Source organism: Strix uralensis, chromosome 8, assembly GCF_047716275.1.
Source record: "Strix uralensis isolate ZFMK-TIS-50842 chromosome 8, bStrUra1, whole genome shotgun sequence".
In the NCBI taxonomy this organism is placed as follows: Eukaryota; Metazoa; Chordata; class Aves; order Strigiformes; family Strigidae; genus Strix; species Strix uralensis.
Window position 1 is genome coordinate 11,330,448 of NC_133979.1, and position 25,638 is coordinate 11,356,085.

Here is a 25,638-nt window from a genome sequence, read left to right on the forward strand (position 1 = left end):
TTATACAAGATTTAGAATTTCCATAATGTTAAAATTGTTGTTTTCATTTGTGACATTTCTGTACTCAGTAGGTCATTCAGACTAAGGGAGTGTGTGAGTTGAATAGTTAATGGCATAAGATGAAATAGAATTACCTTTAGCATAATCCACTGTTATGCTAATTTCATTCTGAAATGCCCCACATGCAGAAATATGGTAATGGCTTGTTGACCTAACACAACTTAGTTTAACGAAGTCTCATGAGAAATGTAGTAAAGTTGCTTCCTTGACTATATGTTAGTGAAATCTGGGTAGAAATAAAAGGTTTGTATGTAAACTTGTACAATTATTTTAAGTTAAAAAAAAAAAATCAACATTCTCAAGATACCTGGATAAAAATATTCTCCAAAAGTATTTCTAAGTTTTCCAATTTGTGGCATTGGAAAATGTTTCTTTCAGAGGAGGATCAGATCACACTGGGTTTTAGAAATAGTATTTTCAATCAAGCTGCTCTTTACATGGGATTTTCTCTCCCATGTGTAACATAGTGTACTTCAGCCCTGCAAGTGCAGCTTTTCTGTGATAAAGCCCACATCCTGTACTTTTTATAGCTAGTAGTCAATAATCTGTTTAATTGGTGATACTTTTAACTTGCAGGAAAGCAGTAGCTACCTCAGTAATGAATGTAATAATTACCATTTCAAAGCTTTTTTTAAGACTTCCAATTGACCCAAATTAATAATAAAGTACCCAAATCTATGGTGCCACATTATTCATTAACCCTAGGGCATGGAAGACTAAAGAGGAAGAAAGTCTCATAACTCATCAGCATGAAAGGTGACCTATAAGCCTGCCTGATATGTAAGGGATGAGGGATGCCAGCTTCTGCTCTGTAGATTTTTATTCCATGTTTCCCTAAATTTTATTACATGATCAATTCAGGTGGGTGGAAATCTGAGGAACTATGCATTTCAGGGGTAGTTAGATAAGTGATTACTAAGCGTCATGGAAATTTCAATGGAAATTGATACTGGTATACAGTGTTACTAGAGATCTTAAGCTTTGGGAAAGACACTGTTTTCTCCAGAGGTACTGAACTGTGAGGAGAGAAAAATGTAATTTTTCTTAAAAACAGCATTAATGTTCTGAATAAACTGTGATCACGTGCATTCTAAACCCAACTTTCTAACCACAGTGATATATAGGCATGTCATGTTTTGGCTATGTTTTTAATTACTCCCATCTGTAAGACATCAAATGCAACTTCACCATTCTTTATGCAAGGAAGGATTTTTTTAAATATTTTTTTTTACACTGCTGATTTAAGAGTGGTTTGGTGGTTTTTTCTTTTTTTTTTGCGTAAGAGTTTTAAAGTTATCATTGCTATTTGTGCAACAAGAATGCTTCACTGTGAGCATGTGTTTCTTCACATGGAAAGTGTTAGCTATAATGCAGTTGCTTGGTGTTGTAAGGCTGTGGTGTTGGTTTAGTTGTTTCATGATAACCATTTGGGGTAAGGAGAAACTCAGTGGCAGATAAGAACGCTGAGTATTCATAGCTGAGCCATGTGGCTATTTATTTTTTTTCTCTCTCAGGCGGATGTGTTCTCCTATGGTATAATTCTGTGTGAGATTATAGCAAGAATACAGGCAGATCCAGACTATCTCCCTCGCACAGAGGTAAGTGGTTATCTTTATAACATTGGTGGGAGGTGGTAAGTATGCCATGATAATGGCTGGCCTTTAGAACTTCTGGCAGTGCTGCCAAAGATACGATGAATAGGTGTTACATTAAAAATAGCCTGTAAAAGGCTTTTGTTCTTCTGTACTGTTATTGTAAGAAGCTCCATTGAAGACACTTTCACAGAGACTGTCCAGCTGCAATCCTCATGGGAAATCCTTTCTGCCCCTAACTGGCAGAACATTGAGAGCATTGCAGTGACCTTCCTTTTGTAGAGTGATAGCTCATGTAGACTTCTTGCCAGATTCAGAACAGAGCAGTTTTGGCATACTGCATCCACTAAGCAGCCCCTCCTTGTGAAAGGGGCAGGAGCTGTGTTAGCAGCAGCTAAAATAAGCTCACCCTTATTTTTGTATAGACTGTGCTAAGCACTGTGGATCTGAGCTAGAATCAACTAGTCAAATGAGATACTTCTTACTTTCCTCAGTTGCCTTTTGGTTGAGTCCCTTCTGCAGGACAGCTTTTGGCCCTCTGTGGGGGGGTCTTCCAAATTGTCTATCCCACTCTGGTTCTGAAAAGGCAAAATTTCTTAGGTCTTGAACTGAAGTAAATAAGAGATCCTTTTTCAGATTTTACAGAAGTGCATTTAAGGAACTGGATAATTTGTATTACCAGTCTACCATCCACTGAAAAATTAACCATTTTAATTGATAAATTTTCATCATGGTGAAGCCCCTGGTTCTATAGCAGACTGTGAAAGTCACCATGGTGAAATATCACAGTATAAGATATTGCTTCCAGACCCACACGGGCAGCATTTCAAGTGCAATGGATTGGAGTTGAGTCCAGGAAGAAGTATGGGCTCTTTGAAGTCAGCTCATTCTCTTACAGGTATCTTGTATCAAGTAATCCCTGTTGGGAATGCTGCAGTTCAGAGTGTGCATGAAGTTTTCTCAAAATCCTCTGTATGTGGCTGCTGAGAGATGGTGTTCATAGTTATTCCCAATAACTCCATGTAGGGACCCCCTGAAAAGAAGATGCTTTGGGCCAGATAGGAGACCTTGTTTATATCTCTATGCTGTGGTTTTTTTGTACAGAATTTTGGATTAGATTATGATGCCTTCCAGCACATGGTGGGAGACTGTCCCCCTGACTTCCTCCAGCTGGCCTTCAACTGCTGTAATGTGAGTATCTTACTTGAAGGGGAGAGGCCTAAACTGGAGTTCTCTAAATCCCTCTGGCTTTTGAAGATAGAGCTTAAAGCATTTACAGAAGAGACTTGAAGAGCCTACCTATAAAAGCAGCGTACATTCTGATAACTCAGAAAGTCCCTTGCAGTTTTTATAACCCTTCCCTTCCCCTTGCAAAAAGGTGTATCTTGTGTTTTTGCAATTCTGTGTTCTGTAGTGCCAAACAAACAGGTCTGACACACTGAACAGCTTCTTGCAGGCTGTTCAGGCTGATCATAACCAGTTGTATGCTATTGACACTGGCTGGCCCTCGGGCTGACAAAATCCAGCTGTTATTGTGCACAGACCTACTGAGCTGTGAAGAAGGAATTCTGAGTTGTTCTCACAAACAGAGGGGACAAACAAATCAAGAGCAGGCACTAAACTATGCTGAAGTTTCTATATGCTACATTTTGGAAAGGGATAAACCTCTAAATCCCTAGCCTGTGTTCCAAAAAACCAAACTTGGACCCAAATGATTTAGTATCGGTAAGGCTATAGGCAATGTGCTGTATAGAGTAAATTTTCTGCCAAGTATTCAAGTAAAATTTTGATAGTGCTGGATACCTTCATGACTCCTCACTGTGAAAATTCCAAGAAAATAGATCTCTTTTGTGGGTTATACCGCAACAGAGGTTGCTAGTACCTTTATAGTAAACTGGTTTATATGAAGTAAGAGAACCTGAGCTTCCACCAGATTCAGCTGAAGTTGGGCATGTCCAGTTTGCACAACTTAAGTTGAGGCAACTTCCAAAAATTTTACTGCACAAAACTTTGCCCGTGACTCCACAACCAGGCCATGCTGGAGCCAATGCCAGCACTGTATCCAAGTGAGTTGTTTGTAAGAAGTCTCATCTCTCCATGCTCTTGGTCAACTCTCTCTTTACTTTGTAGTAGCACAAATGCACATGCTGAAGGGGAAAGCAGTATAAAGGTGAGGATGTGACCAGCTGAGGGTGACTGCCACTCTTGACACAAGATAGCGTAATTTAATTCTAAAAATGCTTGTGGAACTTACTCTGGACAAGCTACTTCACTCCTCTGATTTCACCTTAGTATAGTGGAGCTTGCTTCACCAGGATAGTGGTACATCTGACTCATGCTTATGAAGTGTTTTGATTATGCAAGCACTAAAGGGTTTGGTTAAAGGTAGGATTTGACTTTGGAAATCTCAACTATCACCTGTAGACTCCAGAAATCATACTGCATCCAAACACATGGTGCGTGATACAAAGCTATTTTTCAGCACAGGTAAAATTCACAGTAAAACTACTCATGAAGAAAGGGGAAGTGACTGATATAAGAATTTGGTGTGTTCAGAGAAAAAGGTTTTTCTCCTACTGATTATCGTCAAAATGCTGCTTCCTGTATAATAAATGTCCCTTCCCTGAACTGAAAGTGGAAATTACTGTCTTGTGATCAAGCCATTCACATGCTAATTTCAGTGTTGGGCATGGTGTAATTCACTTTCCTAGTAGAAGGAAAAAGGTGGTGAACAGGTAAGGCTTTCTTACATCTTCCTAAGCAGTCTGTGCTTCAGTAATAGGTGATCTGTGTGATAATTTGTTCGTAGACAAGGACGTTTATATAGCTTTTTACTATTTAATAGGTCAACAAACAGTATAAACTGTATAGCTCAGCTGATTAGCTGAACTAATCTGCAAAGCCCTGGGGTTTTCTACAGCCAGGAAACATGTTTTAGGGCAACCTAAGAAAACCAGTAAAAACTTACATGTATGAGTAGTGGATTAAAATATCTTTAATTTGCTGTTATAAAGTGTTTTTTTAAAGTAGTACATGCAAGGAAGCCTAAAATTTAAGGATCCCCAACAACTATAAGTCTGCTCCAACAACTGTAAGTCTACTTGTGCAAATACTTACAAATGTTAACAGGTCCAATCGTGCAAAAAGCTTACCAGCACGAGCTGAGCTGTGGGCAACTGCTGCCTTGAGGAAGAACTTCCTGTTCCATTTGAGCAGAATCTGGACTGCTCAGGGATGGAATCTCTCGGTCACTTTTCCATTGCTGCTCTTGTCCTGGATCTTACCTAGCACAAATTAAAATAGCCAGAGGGCTCTTTTTACTTCCTGTAGCTTGTAACAGCTCCCTAAACTTCCCAAATTAGTAAATTTGTCAGAGTACAGAGTGTGTGCTTTGGTGTTGCCCCAGCTCTACACTTTCAGTGAAATGGGGAAAGCAGAAAAAGATGTTTTGCTGTGCTAGGAAATTCCTGGAAATTGAGCTCTTCGGGTGTGATTTGTTTGTTTTTTATTACTGCACATATGAATTTTTAGCCCTTTACCCTGTGTTGTTAGAAGGTGTTCTGGCATTGCTACTCATACCAGTTCTCTTCAGAAAGATCCATCTCATAGGACCTGCAAGGCAGAATTAGGGAGGTCTTTAGGGTTTGTTGCATACAAAGCACCACTGTTCCCTTTGTACTAGAGGTGAGATCTGTCTGGGCTTGTCCACTTTGAAAAAGCCTTTAGAGGGCTGGAAACAGGAATCGGGTCAAGTGGAATCTTTTTTAATAGTGTAATGAGGTTAATTTTCAGCTGCTGAATTAGACATTGCTACCTACAGTAGTAAAACCTGTAACATATATACAGGGTCAATGTTCAAAATGATGAAATGCCTTCTAACTTACTACTTAAATTAAGCTGCTTGCCCTCTAGTACAATTTTAGTGTTGGACTTTGTTTAGAGATCCATTTCTACTAGGCTGAATAAATACATACTGATAAGTACAAACTGAATGGGCAAAGATGGATTTTTTCTGTTGTAGTATTTTGTCAAGTTATATAACCAATCTTGCTTTCTTACAAGACAGACCAGTATACCCACTAGTAAGGCTAATTAACAGATGGAAAGATACAACATTTTAAACTTGCCATTTATGTGTGTTTTAATCAAAGCCACAACGAGATGATGGAAGAATTACAGACTTAATGACATAGCCAACTTGCTCTGTTTAATCCTTATTGCTTCAGGCACGTTTTGAAATAGCATTGATATATAATCTCTGACTGATAAATGGAGTCCAGAAAGAAATCCCTGAACTGTGAAAGCTGTTTAAAACAAACCAACCCCCCCTCGCAAGCCCTGAATCTAAGAGCTTCCTACCTTTTCAATTTAAAATGCATCCTCTTCATAGAATGTTTACAACTTGATAATTAAATGTGAGAGGTATAATAGACATAAACGACAGGATACTACTTTTCCTTTGCTTTACTTCAATTTTTTGCAACGACAACACGCTTCTTAAAACGGTCTTGAATTTCCTCAGTTCCTTCAGACTGTCCCTCTGTCCACTGTGTAGAATAGCACGAACAAACCCACATGAGCTGATTTGATTTGTGTGCATTCACAGATGGATCCAAAGTTGCGTCCTTCATTTGCTGATATTGTCAAAACACTGGAGGAGATTTTAAACCGCCTGAGAAATGAAGACTCTGAGAGAGAGAGAAAGTTTTTGAACCTTGACAACAGTGAAAGAAAACCCAAAGGTAAGTGCCTGTATTGTACAAACATTGCTGCAGGCTAATAGCAAGAGGATACAATGCTTCATATTTTGAAGACTGGGATTTCAGCTGTATATGCTGTTTTTTATAGTTTATGAATGATTTTACTCAAAGCCTGAAAATTATTCTGGAACAATGCTGTATACTTTGCACTGCAGTGTCCTTCAGGGAAAAAAAACAGCTAACTGTTTCTTAAAGTGCCTCAAAAGATTCTGCCCACAAGCTCTTGAGGGGAAATTTAGAGTTCATTTGAGAGTGGTTTTGTAAGTTCCTAATAGTATGTGAAAATCCATCAACTTTTGCTTTGTCCCTGCCATACTTAATGCACATACATAATTTCTTTGGTATATGCTACACGTAACACTTAGATTAAATTCCTTCCTTCCTTCTTAAATTCCTTCAGGAGGAAGAGCAGAGAAGATGCAAGAGTATTATAAAATACCTAGAAGTACCCTGAAAGACTAGGAAAAAGATGAATCCCAGATTTGCTTGGGAATGCTGGCCTTGAAGGGCTTTCTCTAAAGCTGTCTAGTGCCACCTGGTGTGGGGAGCAAACTGCAAGCAGTTCCTGTAGGCTGGGGCATATTTTGACTTGGGTATCTTTTATGTTAGTAAACTTCTGGCATTGGAAACTCAGAGTACAGTAAAAATAGTTTTTCATATTGTGTATATATAAATACACAATATATATACATATCTATCTATCTGTAATATGGTTATAGATTGAAATAAGTTCTGTATTTCAAACCCCATGGAGTGTATGCATGTAGTACTTCTCCCACACCTGGAAAGCATCTAAAAGAGGAGTGAGCTAAAAAGAAAAATTGTTTGCTTGTTTGGGGTTTTGGTTCTCTTTTTTCTTTTCATTTTCCTGGCATTGTCCCTTTGGAGTACGTCAGATTTGCATCTTCTTGGAGAAGTGTTACATGCTGTTCTTTGACTTGCATAGTCTTTCCTAGGCGGAGTGACTGTAGTCTAAACTTTGGCAGTATTTAAAGGGAAAAGTGGAAATCCGTATGTAATTATTCTGGAAATGATAATCAAAAGGACATATTTCTTTGTATCCATTTGTTATTCCCCTGACAGCTCTTCAGAGGCACCTTGAGAGCCAGTGGCAGATGCATGTTCCAAACACTCAAGGAGTTAGCACCTTTTCCTAAACAACTACAATTTTCCCATCCTATTCTAGTGATACAGCTTTTATTTTTTTATGTGTGTGTGTGCATATGTGTGCAAATAAATACACACACATGCATACGTACAACTTTTTAACTCCTATTCATTAGGGTCAAAGTCTCATATATCCTTAGTTTTTGTATTGTACAAAGTACTGAACGAAGGCTGGGATGGAATGATTTAAACTCTTCATAGTGTCAGGAGGGGTATTTATTTCGGTCTTAGACTTTTCCCATCAGGGTGAAAAAGTCCCAATTCCTTTGGCAACTATGTTTTTCACTTGTTCTCTCTTATGGTCAGTATTATCAACAGATCTTGGGCCACCTCTGCTGGAAGCCATGATAATAAATCTAGAAACGTGCAAATTGTTCTGGTCCAAGACCACCCTGTGCCATCTCTGCTGTGTTAGTGTACTGGCAGTGGGGAGGTTTCAAGGGGCTCTAGAATACAGGGTTTGGATAGAAGAGGGAAAGACTTCCTCATTCCTACCAAATTTCGTACAGTTTCCTTTCCTTTTGTTTTTTTCTGAAGACAATATTGTCTTGCCAAAGTAGCATCCCCTGTAATGTGGGTGGCAAATTTGATCATGAAATGATAAAGAAGCAGTCCAGTTTCAGTGCCTAGAGAAGTAAGATGGTATTAACTGAACTTGCATTTCCTCAAGTCTTCAAGATAACTTAATAAGCCTGAGGCATGAGTAAAGAGGAGAGAATATTTTAAATGTAGTTTTGACTGCCTTACATTTAAAAGGTCCTGTGGACAGGGCTGCTGAATCTCCACATTTGAAACCAGTAATACACTGAGGAGAAGAGAACAGTGTACTTGTGTTTGTGCAGGAACTTGTAAGGAACAAGCAGACACGTGCTTATGGAAGATACTTTGGAACATCAGAAATGCAGCTTTTTCTTTACAGTTGTCGTGAAGGCTCTGTGAGTGAGCAGACATGCAGGTATATAGCTCCTTTAACCTAAGAGTATTTCTTTTCTTCTACTCAGGGTCAATTGAGAAAGGACCTGGAGTAAAACGTTTGAGTTCCCTGGATGATAAGATCCCACCCAAGTCACCCCGTCCACGTCGGAATATCTGGTTGTCACGCAGCCAGTCGGATATCTTTTCCCGCAAGCCTTCCAGGAAGATAAATGTGCAGGACCCCTACTATACACCAAACAAAGGGTTAGGCCGGAAAGTTAATCCCTTCAGTGCCCGGGAGGACCTCAAGGGGGGGAAGATCAAATTCTTTGACATGCCAAGCAAGTCTGTGATTTCCCTGGTGTTTGACTTGCATTCTCCAGAGGCAGGTGGAGGCCTGAGAGCCAGCCAGTCCCAGTTCCGGCAGGCGTATAGCACAGACTGGCAAGAGTTTTCCCTTCTTCCTGGGAGGAGATGCAGATCACTTCCGCTCTCTCCTGAATTGCCGCACAAGGAATATGGCCTGTTTGGGGGACTGTCCTCAACTGTCAGCAGGTGTGACCCAACCCAGCTAGGTGCAGAGGTTCGGCAAAAACTCCTGAGTAGCAGTAAATATGGTGTGTCAGAGATTCCCCCCTTTCAAGCCAAGCCTCACAGGCCAGAATTTCTTCCTGTACCAGGACAAGAAGAGGATATGGACTGTTCAGATGGGCCAGTGGCCCAGGAGGAGAATGGGTTTTGCCCTGTTGAGAACACGTGTAGAGATCCATCATGTAATCAACCATTAGTGCTGGCCCAGCCTGAGCCGCTACCTTACAAAAAGCTCCCAGCTGAGAATTCAGTGAACTCTGAGGGACATGGCTCCTCACAAGTGTTTGCAGGTTGTCTCCCTTCTGAAGAAATGGAGGTGGAAGATGACATACTGAAAAATACTCTGCTAGAGTCTCCAAAGCCTCTGTTCAGTGTTAGTCCTTCTACTGAGCTGAAGAGAGAGTCATGGCCCTTCAGGGAGCAGGATGGGGACAGTCCTGCCCCCTTGTCTCAGACCACCTCCAACATCTCAGCAAGTGGCAGCACACAGTCAACTTGTGACATATGAAGAGAGGGCTCAAACTGAATGTGTCCTTGAGGGAACAGTTGTTCCCAGGCGCTTAAACTCTGTTTTTCTGTAGTGCTGGGCTTCATATTCAAAAGAGACTCAGCAGATGGTAGAAACTGGCTGTCAAACAGATAGCTGCAGACAGCATCTGGAGAGACTGATTATTTTAACTTTATTTCAAACTGTGCTTATTCCCTTCCCTGATTTGCATCAGGAGGGGGAAGTACTCCAGCCAGAAGGGCCATGTGGGCCTCACAGTCCTTCCAAGAGGCAGCAGCCAGAGCAGGCACTTTGTGTAAACAGTTTGACCTGGATTCCAGCATGGAGCATTTCAAGGCCTTAAGCTCCATGTTGGGTAGAAAGAGTGACCCTTAGGTTTTCCCTCTTCCTCTGACTGACCCGCTGCTCTAAACCAGTACAGATTTTGCATTAACATTCTGCAGCAGTGCGCATGAGTGGGAGCCTCTGTTTTAGAAACAGGCACAGGGATCTTTCAGAACAATGTTGAGCAGATAGGAATGCTCTCTGGTCCCAGAGCTGCTGTGAATGCTGTTGCAGCATTAAACAAGCTCTTTCAAAAGCAGCAAAAACAAAACCCCTCATGCTGGTGGCAATCTGCAGGCTGAGTCACATGACAAGTACTTTGCAATTAACAAGAAGAAGAGTCTGTTCCCTGGAGTTTCATTTTCCCTTGGGATTTGGTAATGATGTGTAATACATCAGTGCAGGGAAGCAGGATGTGGTAAGCACTGCTCTCCTCCCTGCACAGCTCTTCACGTACCTTAGCCTGGATGTGGAGGAAGATTTGTCCATGGCACAAGAGGAGAGCCATATTCCAGGCATTGTTGTTTCTGGGCTTCTGAAAAAACTGCCAGTCAAAGTACCAGTTGTACTGAGCTTCTGGGGGGTGTGGGCTCTTCTCTCTGAAGAGCTGAACGAAGATTGTGATCTGTTTCTGCAGAATAGTTAGTTAAATACAGTATCTACATCACAGTTGACTAGTACCACTAAGCTAGAAGGGTCACATTCACCTCCCTCTCTGGTACAACATCCCATCTCACTGATATCACTGCAGTAATGATGGCACCTTATTTGAAACCAGACTGCTTGATAGAGGACAGGAGTGCCCTGCTTGGGGAGGCTGCCAGCACTGTTGCAGCCACACAGGTGCTCTTGGAGAGGATAGACAGTAGACTCACAGAGGGGCTTTGAATTGTCAAACTGAAGAAAACTAGCTTGTCCCAAATTAACTTTTTTTTTTCTTCTACAGAAAGAAGCTGTTGTCTTCACTGGCTTCTCCTGTCACTGAATAAGATGATCTTTTCTTTTTTTTTTTCCTTCCCTCCCTCCACCAGCAGGTACATGTGAAAGAAGCAGTGGCATAAGCTTTAATGCTGCTTGCTGGAACCAGCACTAGAGATCCCCACTCTGGGATGCAATGTATGGGAAAGCTTGTTCTATAATGACATTTGTGCAACATCCTGCCATTTCCCACTATCATTGTCCCAACATGGGATTTTAAAAGATTTTTTTAAATTTTTTTAACTCTGTTATCATTCCGAACTGAGGTGTGCACTGCATGCCTGCTGAGCAGATGGTGATGCAGTGGAGTCTGAAATTTCACCCAGGTAGCCTGTTAACACTCTTCCTGCTCTCTTGTAAGGATGGAAAATGTAAGCTAGTTTCTGATGGAAGCAAGATTATTCCTACTCTTTTCCTATCTCAAAGAAAGATGAAGGAGAAAGCCTTAGTTCTTTCTTGGTTGAGATGCTTATCTCTCCAGAGGTGTAGGTAACTATTCTGTGAGTTATGACTTCCTCATGTGAAGTATGTGTTAACCTGAGCAGCAGTTACCCCTTTGCAGTGGCTGAGAAGAATTAAATGAGAAGCCAGGTGTCACTGAGTTACTTAGCACAGTCCATGCCAGATTAGGCAGCTGTTAGCAGTTTGAAAGAGAAAATGCTTATCCTTACCAAGATCACCCCTTTTGGCCCACACCTCTCTGCCTCTTGAAGGTGCTGATCTGTAGAGTAGTCTGTCTTGTGTATCCTGTTTGCAGGGCTGCTGTCTGCAGAGTGCAGAGCAGCTTGTGTGGCTGGCACTGTGTGTGTGTAATTTCCTTTGAGGACAGGGGAAGAGTCAGCAGAACTCGATTGCCAGCTAGTTGGCTGCCTGGTGCCTGCTTTTTTTTTTTTTTTAATCTTTTATACAATTGTAATCTTTCAGGACGGAAACCATCAGCACCAGCTTCTGTTGTCACAAGATGCATTTAGGTTTATGACTTCAGACAAACAAGCAATAATAAGGAATAGTTTACTTCTGGATCCTCAGGCTGTGATGAAGTTGTCCAGCATCCTACAGGTGGAGCACGCCTCTGGCTGCTCTGTGGCTTGCATTAGCCCTTGTTGTCATCGCTGACACCTCATGAAGCCTGTTGCCCCCTCTGACACTGACTGCAAAGCCTGTGCGGTCAGGCTTGGGGTACCTCTGTGGCACCCATCACAGTGACCTCATCTGTCTTTTTACAATGCTGTCTTCTAAAATGTTTCCCTGCCCTGAAACAGCATGGCTAAAATTTTATTAGATGTCCACTCTAAGCACAACCAGCTGACATGCATAGGGCACATCTAGCAACTTTTCTAGCTCCTTATCCCAAGGTGGAGATGTCAGAAACGCCAAGGAATAGCGGCTCAGGCTTTTCCTGCATTCTTGGTCTGCAGGGGAAGAGAGGCATGTGTATGAAACTGGAGTAAAAGGCCATTCAAAAATAGCAAAGTGCTTGCTAAAACCCAGTGTTTCCAAGGGTCTGGATGCAGTTGGCACTCACTGCGTCTCATCCCTTTGGTAATGTAAAGCCGAACCTAGGTTGCACCTAGTAACTACTCCTAGGTTTTCTGCCTACCTGAGGGTGCTTTTCTACAGGGGGCCATTTTCTGATAGCTACCGATGAACACGAATACGAACATGTGGTCAGCAAACTCCTTGTTTTATAGCGATGAGCAAAGTTTTATTGTGATTGGATTTTATGATGATTTTTGACTTTCTTACAGGAGCAGTTCTTGCTCTTTTAAAACACTTTCTACACATTGCTAAGTTCCCTGAAGAGATCAAAGATGTTTTAAATTCACTTTAAATCTTTCTATATTGAATTCATTTAAATGTCTGTTATAAGCTATTTTTGTCGTGGTTGCAGGTTGATAAAATGCAACTAAGAGGATGCATGTGAATTGCTGCCCCTCAGAAGCAGTGCAGACAAGGGGCTATAGTAGACTTATACTTGTTGGAGAGGCATTGATGTATTATGTGTAACAGAACATTGGTAATTTTTGCCAGTACAACTAAAGACACTTGAATAATTCCTGTTTGCACTTAATGCTATTGTTTATATTGCATGTCACTACATTTCTATGCAAAACAAATAACCTTTTTTTGGGGAGGAGGGGCAGCCAGATATTTGATTAAGTATAAAGATCTTTGCGAGATGATCTATTTTCGTATTTATGAAGGAGTTTTACGTCTTAATATTTTGCAGTCTGTAAATAGCTCAACTTGTAATTAAAGGCTTAGGAAGAAGTTTGTAGCCTGTGTATAATAGTAAGTTAACACTGCCAGAAAAAAATCTTTGCAAAACAACTTTTCTAATATTGTGGATATTTATGAATATGTAAAGAAAGCACGTCTTGTTTTTATGTTGATTGACCTTCTGACTTTTTTTGAACTATAGAAATGGTGTATGTTTTATTGGAACTGCAATAAGAAGTAACCAAAGATGAATCCAGTTAAATATTTTCATAATTTTTTCTTGGTCGGTTTTGTAAACTTTCCCAACTTGCTTTCAAAATAAAAATAAAATCAAGGCCTGGGTCTTGTGATTAAAAGGGCAACTCTAGGTTAAAAAAGCTGGCTCAAATGCTTACTTAAGCTATGGGTGACATTAGTACCTGGCTTTAGATTGTATTCACTATTACTCAGTGCTGAATTATGAACAGGGAGGACTGTCACGCTTATTCAGTGTTGATTATCGCCTGCATCTTTCTTACTGAAGTGTTATACTATTAAATCTGTGAGACTCAAGGACTTTTTTTTTTCTGCTCTGCCTTATAGTGCTCTGAAGAGTAGGCAGTAGCTTGTGACCTACAAGACAAGATGGCTTTTGATAGCACTTGGCCTGCAGGGAGCTTGCTGTTGTGGCTGCTCAGTTCTAGCCCTACAGAACAGCTTCAGCAGCACAGGAAGCAGTGTAGTTTAAGAGGACCACATCTGGCTTTAAGTCCCACTGCATCTCCCCTTGCTTAGAAGTTTGAAGACCTGCTGTGGCTTGGTTCTGCATGCAGTTACCTTGCACTAGAATCACCTGGGCCATATGGGGGAAGCTTTCTCTTTCCCCTCTCTCCTGTAGGAGCAAAGGTCTTGTCTATGTGTGCTGTAACCAAGATTATGGTAAAGTACAACAATGAAGTGGGATAGCTCTCCCAGCTGTGTGTTCCAAACCAACCATGGTCAGTGTCTCTTTTTTTTTTTAAAAAAAGACAACACTTTTTTTTCCTTCCTGACTTCCTTAGAAAGACAGGAAATAATTATGAGGGTTAGAGGGAGTTACCCTACCAGCAGTGACTGAAAGCAGTAACACTTGAGTAAACATTCATAAAAATGTACGTTTTGCCTGAAGAGCTAGCCTGCTTTCATCTGGTGTCTGGCAGAAGCATCACATCTTCCTCCAGTGACTGTTTATAGCATTTCCTGTCAAGCTGGTTCTATGGGCCAACAGCTTGGAGCTTTCAGATGTGTTTTTGTAGGTAGACTTTGACCTTTAGCACACGCTCCTTTTGAAAAGGTTGGAGAGGTGCATTTTTCTTCCCCCTTCTCCAGCCTCACCCCTGCCTTTACAGCCCAGCATGCTGTGAAGGAACAACAGAGAGAACTCCAGTTGAGAGCAATTTAATCAGTCAGAAGTTAAAACAAAAATGAGAAACTTGCTCCACTCTGGTCAGTTCTTGATGGAATAAAGAACATCAAAATTTAAGGGGGGTGGAAAATGCCCAGTTCAGTGAGGAGTCCTCTAGCTCTAGGCACTGGCCCAGGCCAATTTCATCTTCTGGCTATGAGCTTTGGAAGACTTAGAAAACAAGCTCTTCACTATTTGAAGTGGCACTGATTTCCCACTGAGGTACAGTTTATTATGGCAGTCTGGCAACCAAGGCCCTGCACCGGTGTCAGTGTTTTTTCCTTTCTTGAGCATCCAGACATAAGCCATAATATAGCCAGTCATGAATGCATCAAAGCCAGCTCGGTGTGTGCCCCCCTGTGAAGGTGTACCATGGGTTTCCTTTTCCTTTTCTGTAGCATGTGCTGCTTCAGTCTCGGGGATGTCTGGGTGATGGACTGAGCCCACCCCTGGAGGAACCTCTGACCTCCCCTCCACGTGGTCACTGGCAGAGGCATTTCCCTTGGCAGAAGGGCTCACAGCAGCTGCTACCTGGGCAGCAGTTCCTTCAGTGCTCCCCAGATCCTCTTCCCGTTGTGTGCTGGTGTCTGAGCTGACCTCTGGTTCCATGTCCGTGGAGTTCTCCTCCAGTGGCCTGCCCTCACTGTTGGGTGTGATCTCTGCCAGCTCCGTAGCAGCTGCAGGCTCATAGCAGCTCTGTTTTCGTGGTGGTCCATCCTCTCCATTCTGAGTTAGCTCCATTTCTTTCCCTGAGCTTTCCTCTCCGAATGCTTTTGCAGGCTCCTCTGTGTTCTTCCGACGCTTCCACTTGTGTTTCCGTTTCTTCCGTTTCTCCTCCCAAAGCCTGTCGTCCTCATCAATTATGAGGTCAATGTTATGAGACTGTGGACACTTCATCCCTTTTGGACACCAGCCATAGGCCTAGGGAGAGAGAGAGAGACATCTGTAGCCACCAGCCTCCCGGTTAGAGCGGCCTGTCACCATAACATGGAGCAGAGCTAATTATTCCCCTCTACTGAGGGCCTGCGAGGCTGTATGGGGAGCACTGTGTCCAGTTACGGCCCCACAGCACACAGGAAAGGCACTGCCAAACTGCAGTGAGTGCAGCAGGGAGCGGTCAAGAGGCAGCACACAATGTCTGAGGAGAGGGCAAGGACGGTGCATTGGTTCTACCTGGAGCAGATGAGACTAAGGGGATGGGGATGTCTAGTTGCTGTCTGCAGGTACCTAAAGTAGAGGTTATAGAGCACATGGAGCTAAACCCCTCTGAGGGGAGCACAGGGAAAGGTGATGTAATGACAGTGGAAGTTCTGACTAGATATATATTGAAACACTTTTCACAATGAGTGGTGAAGCATACTGGAACAGGTGTCTGGAGGGGTTCTGTAATCTCAAAATTCACCAAACAAGGCTCTGAGCAACGCTGAGTTGGTGGTTGGATGAGAAACTTCCAGAGATTTCCCCAACCTGTGTTGTTCTGTGACAGTAAGGTGCAACATCTGGAAGAGCTCCTTTTCTCCCTGAAGCATCTCAAACCAGTTATGATCTGATCAGATGGCCTCTTTGTTTACTGCTGTAGCAGCACCAGGACTCGAGATGCTGTGGATCACAGTGTGCTACAGTGCCAGAAGCTGCGGACAGGTAACATTTTTTTTATATCTAATCAAGATGTGGGGGAGGTGGCATTTCTTGCTCAGAGGACAAGCCAAACTAATTTAGAACTTACAGCCCTCCCAAGACAGCAGTGGTGCACTGTAACTTGCACCATCCCACTATTCAGGGCCATATAACCCCTTTCTGAATCTTCATGTCTCACGTAGCCTGTGGAATTCACCACTTCCAAACAGAGCATGCTATTGCCCTTGCTGTCATGAGCCACCTGAAGCTTGAAAATCTTCCTTGTACTGTGAAGCAAGCAAGGGGAAGTTCCCAGGTGCTTTCCTACCACTTCCTACTCTGCCCACACATGGCTTTTTCCATGGGGCCAGGAAGGACACAGGGATTCATGTTACTTACCGAAAACTTCTCACAGACAGGCACATTATTGCCCCCTCCCATGTTGTGGCTTTCTTCTTCCAGAGAGCAGTGGCGATAGTCAATGTAACGGGACATGTTGGCAGGGTAGTTGCAGAACTCAACGGTGAGGTGCTGGCCGCTGGAGTCCTTTAGCTTGCAGTTCTCTCGCTTGCTGGAACAAACAAGAGTACACAGCTACTGTCGTTAACTCACCGAAGGTACCACAGTGGGGAGCTGGGGCAAACACGCTGCTCTCCTCCAAGTCTCAACTCTACTAGTTTCCTGCTCTTGAGCTCTAGCCCCAGCTCGACACCTTGCTGGAAAGAAACTCAGTCCCAGGAGACCAGCTTTAGTAAGTAGTTGCTTCCATGCTTTTTTAGAGGTTTGTTTCTCTTATGCTGACATACAGGCAAGACAACAGTGTCTCCAGTGAAGCTATGGGAGAAGAGGACACATAGTTTGATTTTAAATATTAAGGTCTCTAAGATATGTGTTAGTCTTTATAATGTTAATGGACAAAGAAAAAACGTCCCAAAATGCAGTATCTTGTAGAGCATCCAGCAGCCACTGCCCAGACAGGTCAAACCTGGGCAACGTAGACAACAAGGAAACATTTTCCATCTCATAAAAAAGAACTGTTTTGTTCCGAGAGCTGGTTAAAAGGCCCAAACCCTTTGGAAGGCTCCACGTAACTAGAATTGTGGGTTAAAACATTTAAAAGGTCAGTTTAAAAAAGTATTTTTATATTGTCAAAACAAAGCCTTCTCATGTTTGAGAACAGCTATCTTGAATGTTTTCAGACCTGTCAATGTGGAATTTCCTGATATAAAACAGCCACTAAAAATACTATTTCTCCTCTGCACAGAGGGTGACTTCAGTTTAATGGAGATTCAAGGGGCTGTATCACTGCCAGGGGCTCGTTTAGATTGTGTGGAGAGTGCAGAATGAGGGGCCAGACTGACACGTGAAGTAGACAGACAGACACACGTTCTGGAACAAGAGCACAACCTTCGCTTGGAAGGAATGTGATGGGTCGTAGCTGGCTGCATGTGAGTGTCACATGCAGGATGTGTGACAGAGCTGGTCGGTGTCAGGAGGTGCAGCGAGCACCTGCCCCTTAACTGTGCCATCCCTCACAAGCTGTAACTAGTAGACCCTGCAGGCACAGCCCTGTTTTTGTTTGCTCTCTAGCCAAGTTTTAAGGGTCTCTCTTCTGCGTGTGTTCCTGCCACGGCCCCATGGCACTGCTGGACCAGGACCACGCACTAATTCAATTAGTTTTCAGTTAGATCAGGTCACTCTGTGGTCAAAACTGCTGACAGCAGAAGACAGAAATCCTCTTTTAGCAGCTGCCCACTGAACAGATGAGCTGTATTACAAAACGTACCCTTCTGCACTCAGCACCAGTCCTAGAAATGGGAAGAGCATGGGGCAGAGTTACCTGAAAAGCGCTTTTCTTCACTCGTTGGGATAATACAAAGACCCAGCCCCCTTGCCTGGAAAAACACACCAAGGCTCCCTTTGCTTTTTCTCCCATAAGCTTTAAATACCAGAGTGCCGCTCACCACTTCTTGTAAGCATACTCCAAGTAGGATGCTACAAAGCGAGTCTCAAACTCTGAAGCATATTTGGTGTCATATATTCCTGCTGGAAACATTTCTGAGAGGTCAGCGGTGAAGGTGCCGAGGCTGTCTGGGAGGTGAGCATAGAAGCACTGGTACAGGAAGACCAGATCGATGAGGCCGTTATGGAGAATGAGAGGCTTCTTCGCTCGTATAAGCTCCAGAAAAAAAGTCCGAACGCTTTGGTTCTGGTTCTCATTGCCCTGCAAGAAGAAGGATTAGTCAACGAGCCTTGGCACCTTGACTTGCCATCGCCCTGGGAAAGTCCTCAGAGCCTGCTTGTAGCAGGATACTGCCTACAGTTATGACTTGTTCTGACCAAACAGAGGCCCAAATACTTTGAAAAGTAACTGCAACAAGCGACAGCCTGGATATAAAACAGCAGGGAGGTGAAAGGGATAACGCCATGCTGGAGACCCCAGTGCGAGCCCAGCTCCACTCAGCAGCTGTGGGCGGAAGATGCTGGGACCGGGGGAAGCCAGCAACCTCCCCAGAAGCCAGGAGCAGAGCAAGCCGAGGTGGCTGAAGAGAGTCGTTTTGTACCTTGTCATTACCCTTGTGGTAAGGAATCCCCTGGGCGTACTGCTTGTTGAAATCAAACCCGTGCTGCACCAGGAACTGCACTGACTGGGGCTCGACGACATAATCCTCCATGCAGAGCAGCGTCAGGTTGTAGATCTGGCAGAGATACGTGTTCTCGGACTGCAGGAGGAGACCGTGCAAAGCAATACAGGGATGGATACCTGTCACGGGGAGCTAGGGGCAACTCCACGGAGCACGGGGGGGGTTAAGTCCCCTCTCCCAGCGGAGTCCCGGTGCCTGCTGCTCCCTCGGAAGGCGGGAACGAGAGCCAAGGGCCGTGCCACGGCCCGCGCACCTACCTTCTCCGGGAGCTGCTTGAAACAGGCGACGCCCAGGGACAGGACGGCGCGGGTCCTGGCCGCGCTGCAGACGGCCTTGTACCGCTCCTCGATGCACCTGGGCGGCAGGAGAACGGGAGCTGACGGCTCCTGCCCCGGCCCGTCCCACCGGCCCCCCGCAGGGGGATGGAAACCCGGCAACAGGTACCAGAAGGACGCGCCTCCCAGCACCCACAGCCGGTAAGTCCGGCGGAGCGACAACCGCCCCCCCTTTCCCCGCACGACCGGGGCACTCACGGGCTCAGCAGCGACTTCCTGGCGCCGAGGCCGCTCAGCTCCTGCGGGGAGACACCCGTCAGCGGGCCCGGCCGCGCCCCCGCCCCCCGCCCCGCTTCGCCTCGCCTCACCGTGTCCACGGCGATGAAGGTGGCGGTGCGCAGCGCCAGCACCATGGAGGGCCACAGCTCCGTGAAGTTATCGCTCTGCACGTCCACCACCGGCACCCGCCACCGCGCCATGGCCGCCGCCGCCGCCCCGCGCCGCTCCCGCGGCCTCCACCGACCCGGCTGCCCAGCGCCTGCCCGCTCCCGCCGGTCACGCTGCCCGGCCCTGCGCCCCGCGCTGCCTGACTGCGTGGGCGGTCTAGTGCCTATCAGCCGCCAACGGGTTTTTTTCCTCCTTCTCGAAAACCCGTTTTCCCTCGAAATTTCGTTTCTAAGTAAACAGGCGTTTAGGTCGGGCAGCCCGTGGAGATGCTTCGGGTGCGGCCGCTGGGACCGGCGGGAGAAGGGGCGGGGCCAGCCTCACTTTCTCCCTCAGAGATTGGCTCCAACGCGCCGGGAGGCCCCGCCCCCTCCCCTGGCGGCTTGAGGGCGGGAGGGCGCGCGCCTGCTCCCCCACGCCTCGCTCTGATTGGCTCCCGGGCGGAAGGTGGGCGGGGCTTGGCGTCTGATTTGTCCCCGCGCGGGGGCGGGGCGCTGGGAGGGAAACATTTCCCCGGGAAAGTCCCGCATGGCGCCGCGCCGCCCCCGAGCCCCGGCCCCGGCCTCGGTCCCAGCCTTGGCCCGGCCGGCGAGTGGCCCGGACATGAGCCAGCTCCGGGCGGCGGCTGCCAAGGGTCTCCGGCGGAGCGGCGGGAGGGCGGCGCCGCAGCAGCAGCAGCCTGCGGGGCAGAGCAGAAAGGGCGCGTCGCTCCGTGGAGGTGCCCGGTAGCGGGAGGACTGGGGGGAGCGTGGGGTGTCCTCCCCCGGGCACGGGGCCGCCAGCCTAAGCAGCTGCCGGTCCCCGTGAGGCCCAGCGCTCCGTGCTCGTCCACCCGGCAGCGGCTTTGTCGGGCTCTGGCCCCGCAGCCCTTCCCCATCCCTGCCGCCCCCTGACCCCGCGCTGCTCTCCTGGCAGGGGCCTCCGCTCCGCCGCCCGCCCCGCATCTCTTCAGCGACCCGGCTGAGATTGAGGCCCTGCGCGGGAACCTGCTCGCTTGGTACGACAGATGCAAGCGGGACCTTCCCTGGAGGACACTGGTAAGGGGAGGCCTCGCGAGGGGCAGGGGTGCTGTAGTGGGGAAGCAGACCCTCTGCCCTAAGGGACTGAGGTGACCACGGTGTCTTTCCCTATGCGACACATCCCTGGTTACATGGAAGTGGAAGATGATGTTGGAAATGGGACCGCACTCCCAGCTGGTCCTGGCAGTTCAGTGATGAGTAGTCTGTAGCCATGTCCACCTCGGGAGAGTAAAACAGGGCACAGGGTGAAACCACAATTATCAAACACAGCCTCCAACCAGGAGCGCTTTTCTCTGGTAAACTTAGTCTAGTCTCTTAAACCTGTTCTTTTCCTGCCTCTGTGGTACCTCTAGATGGTGATTGGGGTGCTGGGGGTGTGTGTCAACTTTACAGCAACGTCTGTCTGGACGGTGCTGGGAACGGCACGGCCCTTCTGTAGGATTTACATCTGCCTGCAATCGCTTCCCGTGGAGAGGGGCTCGGCTCTGGGACAGCTCCTCTGGTGGGATTTTGGACCTCTAAGGTAAACTCTTGCTGTGGGCTGTTTCATTAGGGAGAAGGTGCTTTGGCTGTCACTTGATTAACCCAAACTCAGGACTTCTGAGGAAACTTTTTTTTCCCATGCAGTGTTCAAAACACACCATAAGCAATTTTATTTTATAGGCAGGTTCCTCTGTGGTGGGGTCCTGCGTCACCTTGTTTCTCACACTCCATCCCATTTCTCTTTTAGGCAACAACTGAGCTGGATGCCGACAGACGGGCATACGCAGGTGAGGAGCAGGGACTGTGCCCTGGGGTGCCCTGTTGTGTGTTGCCTCCTGACGTGGATGTGCAACATGGCCTTGTGAGAAAACGCAGCTTCAGTTGCCATCCTTGGAACAAGTTGCCTGGAGTGGCCATGAGACTGCTGACCCCCGCCCTTGCATGGTGCTGGGTGGGTCAGAGAGCCCACTTTGGGCCTGAGGGAGCCCCTGTGGGGCAGGTGGGAGGTGGGAAGGGGTCCCATGGGTTGGACGCTGGTGCAGTGCTTGTAGCCAGTGCTAACATGGCCACGGCACGAGGTGGGGGTGGTGTCGGTGCCTCTGCTCTGACCCCTGCCCTGCTCCCTGCAGTGTGGGTGTCTGAGATCATGCTCCAGCAAACGCAGGTGGCTACAGTCATTGACTACTACAACCGCTGGATGCAGGTGACCGCTCCTTACAGAGTCCTGTGCCCACAGGCTGCCCCTTTTGGAGACCTTCTCCACTGCCTGTGGCAGATCCCCAGCTGCAGAGCATGGCTCTGCTTGTCTCTGACTTGTTCTCTTCCCCCTGTACTGCAGAAGTGGCCAACGCTGCAGGCTCTGGCGCAGGCGTCGCTGGAGGTGAGCATTGCTGGGACCGGGTGCTCTCCCTGCCCTTGTGGTCTTCATCTAACTCCCTGCTGCATCTCTTGGAGCAGGAGGTGAACGAATTGTGGGCTGGACTTGGCTACTACTCGAGAGGGAAGCGTCTGCAGGAGGCAGCAAGGAAGGTGCGCTTGTGCTGGGGTGTGGGGGGTGTTTCCAAAGCCCTCTGCAGCCCATGTGTTGGTGCTGGCTCACATCTGCCCTGCCTCGCTGGGGCTGCGAGCTGCTGGCACAAGGCTACAGAGACTGGCATCCCGTCTTACCGTGGGTAAAATGGGTTGTACATACACACCCCAGCTGCTCCCCTGACCTCGGTCCCCTCTCTGCCAGGTGGTGTCTGAGATGGCTGGCCGGATGCCCAGAACGGCCGAGGACCTGCAGAAGCTGCTGCCGGGAGTGGGCCGATACACGGCGGGAGCCATCGCATCCATCTCATACGGGCAGGTGAGAGCTGGGCGTCAGTGGACACATCTCAGCAATCCCCGTGGGGTCCTGCTGTTGGATCTCACAAGCCAGGGGCTGCCCAGGGCTGTGCTTGGCTCTGGCTCTCCCCTGCTTTACGGTGCATCTCGCCTACCACCCAGCTTGGCTTGCGAGTCAGCCTTGTGTGTGTCCCTGCTCTGTCCTGGGAGCACCCCAGCTCCCTGCCTTGCTGGGAGCACAGGCACCTCCTGGCGCAGTAACCCCAGCTCCTGGTCCTAGGCTACTGGTGTCGTGGATGGGAATGTGATCCGGGTCCTGTGCCGCCTGCGGTGCATCGGTGCTGACTCCAGCAGCCCACCTGTCATCGACCGGCTCTGGTAAGGGGAACGGTCCATTCCTGCTCTGGGCTGTGGCAACCGTGGCTGTGCTTGTCGGTGGCCGAGGGCTGGATCACTCAGGAGCTGTGGGAAGCTGAGTCTGCAAAGGGAGAGAGGTGTGGGGTGTGGGAGCTCTTGGGAAGCTGGTGCTGCTGGGAGTGGTGGAGAAAGGAGCCGTGTTGCCTCTGCCTACCTAGGAGCACCCCCCCCTTGCAGGCAGGAGGCAGCCAAAGGTCCTGGGGCCCTCTCCCTGCAGAGCCCCGTGCCACTCACTGCTGTTCCTCCCAGGGACATGGCCAATACCCTGGTAGACAGGAGCCGCCCGGGGGATTTTAACCAAGCCCTGATGGAGCTGGGGGCAACTGTGTGTGTGCCCAAGGCCCCGCTGTGCGGGGAATGCCCCGTGAAGCAGCACTGCCGAGCGCGGCGCAGGGTAAGTATGACCCCAAAATCTGGTCCCGAGGGGTTGCTGTGCATGGGGACAAGGTGGACGAGCCTGTCCTCGTTCCTGTGCCCCCTTGCAGGTGGAGAAGGAGCTGGCCTTTGCGTCTCAGAAGCTGTTTGGAAAACCTGACCCAGTGCCTGATGTTGAGGACTGTGGTAAGTGCGTGGGGAGATCCCCGTTGGAGCTGTGGGTCTGGGCCCTGCGACAACTGTTATATCGGTGTTTGCAGGTGTTGGGGGCTGTCCCCTGTGCCCCCCAGCCACGGAGCCATGGGACAGCAGCCTGGGGGTGACCAACTTCCCCCGGAAAGCAGCAAAGAAGCAGCCACGGGTGGTGAAAACGGCCACGTGTGTGCTGGAGCGGAGGGGCTGCCACGGGGCCCCAGAGTACCTCATCGTGCAGAGACCCAATTCGGGTAATGGGGCTGGGTGGGAGTGGGGTGAAGGCACTGCGCAGCCCCTTCCTACCTGCACAAGAGGCAGAGCAGCCCGGGAGAGGGATGCACCAGTGAAGCGCTTGCTGCTGTGGTGGGGAAAGGAGCTCCTCCAGGCTGTGATGAGGCTCAGTGTCCCCAGATGTGCCCCTTGCCGGCTCACATCCCCGTCATGACCCCTCCCCAGGTCTCCTGGCTGGACTCTGGGAGTTCCCAAGTCTCCTGCTGGCACAGGGTCTGCAGGAAGAGAAGCAGCAGGAAGCACTGGCAGATCACCTCCAGGCCTGGATGGGGTGGCCCGTGGCAGCCGGAGACCTGCAGCTCATTGGAGAGGTGAGCCTGGAGCCAGAGGGATGCAGTGTGAGCCCACTGTGCTCAGCCACAGGGCATGTAGCATGGGGGGAAGAGGGTCCCCTGTCCCTGCTGTCACCCTTCCCAAGCCCTGCCCCATTCCTTAGAGCCCTGGCAGACTCAGTGCACTTGTGGAGCGGTGCATCCCCTGCTGCCTGCCAGCTGCCCTTTGCATACATCTTCTCATCCCCTCACAGGTCGTCCACATCTTCTCTCACATCCACCAGACATATGTGGTCTACTCCCTGCCCTTGGACGGGGATGTGACCCTGGACCCTGCCTCATCCCCATCCCGCTGGGTGACAGAGGAGGAGTTCCATGCCTCGGCTGTGTCCACGGCCATGAAGAAGGTACTGGGGGACAACTGGGCCTTTCCTTCCTTTCCTCTGGGTTCATCCCCCCAACCTCTGCGGGCTGTCCCAGCTCCAGGACCCAGCTGCTGTTCAGCTCTGGGCTCTCTTGTGCTTCCTTCAGGTGCTGAAAGCACGTGAGAAGCAGCGCGGGAAGGAGAGCAGCTCTGTCACGGTGAGCATCGCTGGGGGGTGCGTGGGGCCCCAGGAGCTGCTCCCTGTTGCTGTGGGCCAGACTCTAGAGTGTGGTGCTGGGGTCAGGCAGAGGAGCAGGGGGGCAGGGCTGCATCTGGGGGATTCTCCTGACTGGCATTGCCCCTGGATGTTCCCAGTACCAGGGGAATCCCTGGAGGCTGGAGGGTGGCCCTTGGGGTTTGGCTTAGCCCTGCTGCGTGTTTCTCGCAGGGCTCCAAGCGGAAGCGTGGGGCAAAATCGCAGAGAGCAGGCAGCACCAGCCCTGGGACACAGCTCTCCCTCCGCGCCTTCCTCCGGGCACCAACTGCTCCGTGATGGCACCTTCCATGTATGGGACCACTGGAGAGCCGTGCTGCGGTGAGTCCTGCCCATGGTGTGCGGATGGTGACCCCTGTACTGCTGTGAGCCCAGTACACAGCCCTGTAACGGTCTCCCCACTCCTTCCTGCCAAGACCACTGGCTTCCCTGGCTCCCCCGTGGGAGTTGTGCCTTGGCGTGGCCACTGTGGTCCTGGACGTGACCTGGAGCCGGGCTTGCATTCCCTGCCTTGGCTGGAGCCCTCCTGGGGTTATTCATCCCCATACAGCCGCCGCTCCGGCACCGCAGACTCATGGCAGCAGGAGTTTCTCTCCGGCAGCGGGAAGGCTGCGGCCGCATTGCCCGGGCCCCGGCTGCCTGCCTGCACCTCATCTGCCAGCCAGTGATTGTGGATCTGCTGTGCCCTTCCTGGCCTCCAATAGCCCTTTTTATACACTTGTTTTTATTGAACCTGAGCCACAGGCTTTCTAATAATAAATCTAAAGTGTGGGGGGTTTTTTAAGTGACTTTCTGCCTCTGTTGCGCTGTGCTAAGCTGGAGGTGTTGGGCAGCCTGTGGTCGAATGAGAATGGCCAGCAGCATCCCTACAGCCGGGCTGGGGACAGCAGGGGTTTCTTCATTACTGCACCCATGAGCCCCTCGGCTGAGCATTAACTGCTGGTGACCCCAAATAAGGCACCCAGAGCACCACCACTCCTGCGAGGGCAGGCATCAGCCCTTGGGGGCTGCACAGCTGCCTGCAGCCTGCTCCCCTGTGGAGTCCATCAACCATCCCCCGGGTTTTTTGTAGGGTTTTATCCCCCTTTCTGCCTGTTCTGTCA

The 25,638-nt window shown here is 48.3% G+C and overlaps 3 protein-coding genes across 6 annotated transcripts in view; 2 read left to right on the forward strand and 1 right to left on the reverse strand.

Annotated features, from left to right (window-relative positions):
* Nucleotides 1-13,450, forward strand: part of TESK2 (testis associated actin remodelling kinase 2) — an 82,733-nt gene extending 69,283 nt beyond the window's left edge. For both annotated transcript variants that reach the window (XM_074876178.1, XM_074876177.1), the window contains 4 exons: nt 1,575-1,658; nt 2,757-2,843; nt 6,259-6,394; nt 8,581-13,450. In XM_074876178.1, the coding sequence (XP_074732279.1) occupies nt 1,575-1,658; nt 2,757-2,843; nt 6,259-6,394; nt 8,581-9,593 (1,320 nt within the window). In that variant the 3' untranslated portion in view covers nt 9,594-13,450. The remainder of the gene's footprint in view (nt 1-1,574; nt 1,659-2,756; nt 2,844-6,258; nt 6,395-8,580) is intronic.
* A 1,065-nt stretch (nt 13,451-14,515) lies between these two features.
* On the reverse strand, nt 14,516-19,579 carry TOE1 (target of EGR1, exonuclease). 3 transcript variants are annotated; one of them, XM_074876182.1, is made up of 7 exons: nt 19,444-19,579; nt 19,334-19,374; nt 19,058-19,154; nt 18,720-18,878; nt 18,120-18,379; nt 16,555-16,726; nt 14,516-15,459 (listed from the first exon to the last, which is right to left on the reverse strand). In XM_074876182.1, exons 1-7 carry the CDS (start codon nt 19,552-19,554, stop codon nt 14,659-14,661), a joined length of 1,641 nt encoding a protein of 546 aa, XP_074732283.1. In that variant the 5' UTR covers nt 19,555-19,579; the 3' UTR covers nt 14,516-14,658. The 3 variants fall into 3 exon arrangements, with proteins under 3 accessions (XP_074732283.1, XP_074732282.1, XP_074732280.1); XM_074876181.1 differs by having other exon boundaries at nt 18,720-18,854; nt 19,334-19,579; XM_074876179.1 differs by having other exon boundaries at nt 19,334-19,579.
* Nucleotides 19,580-20,041: 462 nt separating this feature from the next.
* MUTYH (mutY DNA glycosylase) lies at nt 20,042-25,319 on the forward strand. Its single transcript, XM_074876183.1, has 15 exons — nt 20,042-20,237; nt 20,435-20,556; nt 21,269-21,308; nt 21,651-21,724; nt 21,860-21,901; nt 21,979-22,050; nt 22,256-22,369; nt 22,628-22,725; nt 23,014-23,158; nt 23,250-23,325; nt 23,400-23,585; nt 23,791-23,936; nt 24,152-24,304; nt 24,429-24,479; nt 24,710-25,319. Exons 1-15 carry the CDS (start codon nt 20,048-20,050, stop codon nt 24,812-24,814), a joined length of 1,614 nt encoding a protein of 537 aa, XP_074732284.1. The 5' UTR covers nt 20,042-20,047; the 3' UTR covers nt 24,815-25,319.
* Nucleotides 25,320-25,638: the final 319 nt, after the last annotated feature.

Excerpts from the sequence above, each read along its gene's own strand:
- TOE1 (XM_074876179.1), bottom strand. The coding sequence starts at position 19,554 with ATGGCGCGGTGGCGGGTGCCGGTGGTGGACGTGCAGAGCGATAACTTC. Across the intron at positions 19,155-19,333 it reads AGGAAGTCGCTGCTGAGCCC|GTGCATCGAGGAGCGGTACA; the intron begins GTGAGTGCCCCG and ends CCTGCCGCCCAG. Across the intron at positions 18,879-19,057 it reads TCAAGCAGCTCCCGGAGAAG|TCCGAGAACACGTATCTCTG; the intron begins GTAGGTGCGCGG and ends CTCCTCCTGCAG.
- MUTYH (XM_074876183.1), top strand. The coding sequence starts at position 20,048 with ATGGCGCCGCGCCGCCCCCGAGCCCCGGCCCCGGCCTCGGTCCCAGCC. Across the intron at positions 21,309-21,650 it reads CGACAGACGGGCATACGCAG|TGTGGGTGTCTGAGATCATG; the intron begins GTGAGGAGCAGG and ends TGCTCCCTGCAG. Across the intron at positions 22,726-23,013 it reads CCTGTCATCGACCGGCTCTG|GGACATGGCCAATACCCTGG; the intron begins GTAAGGGGAACG and ends TGTTCCTCCCAG.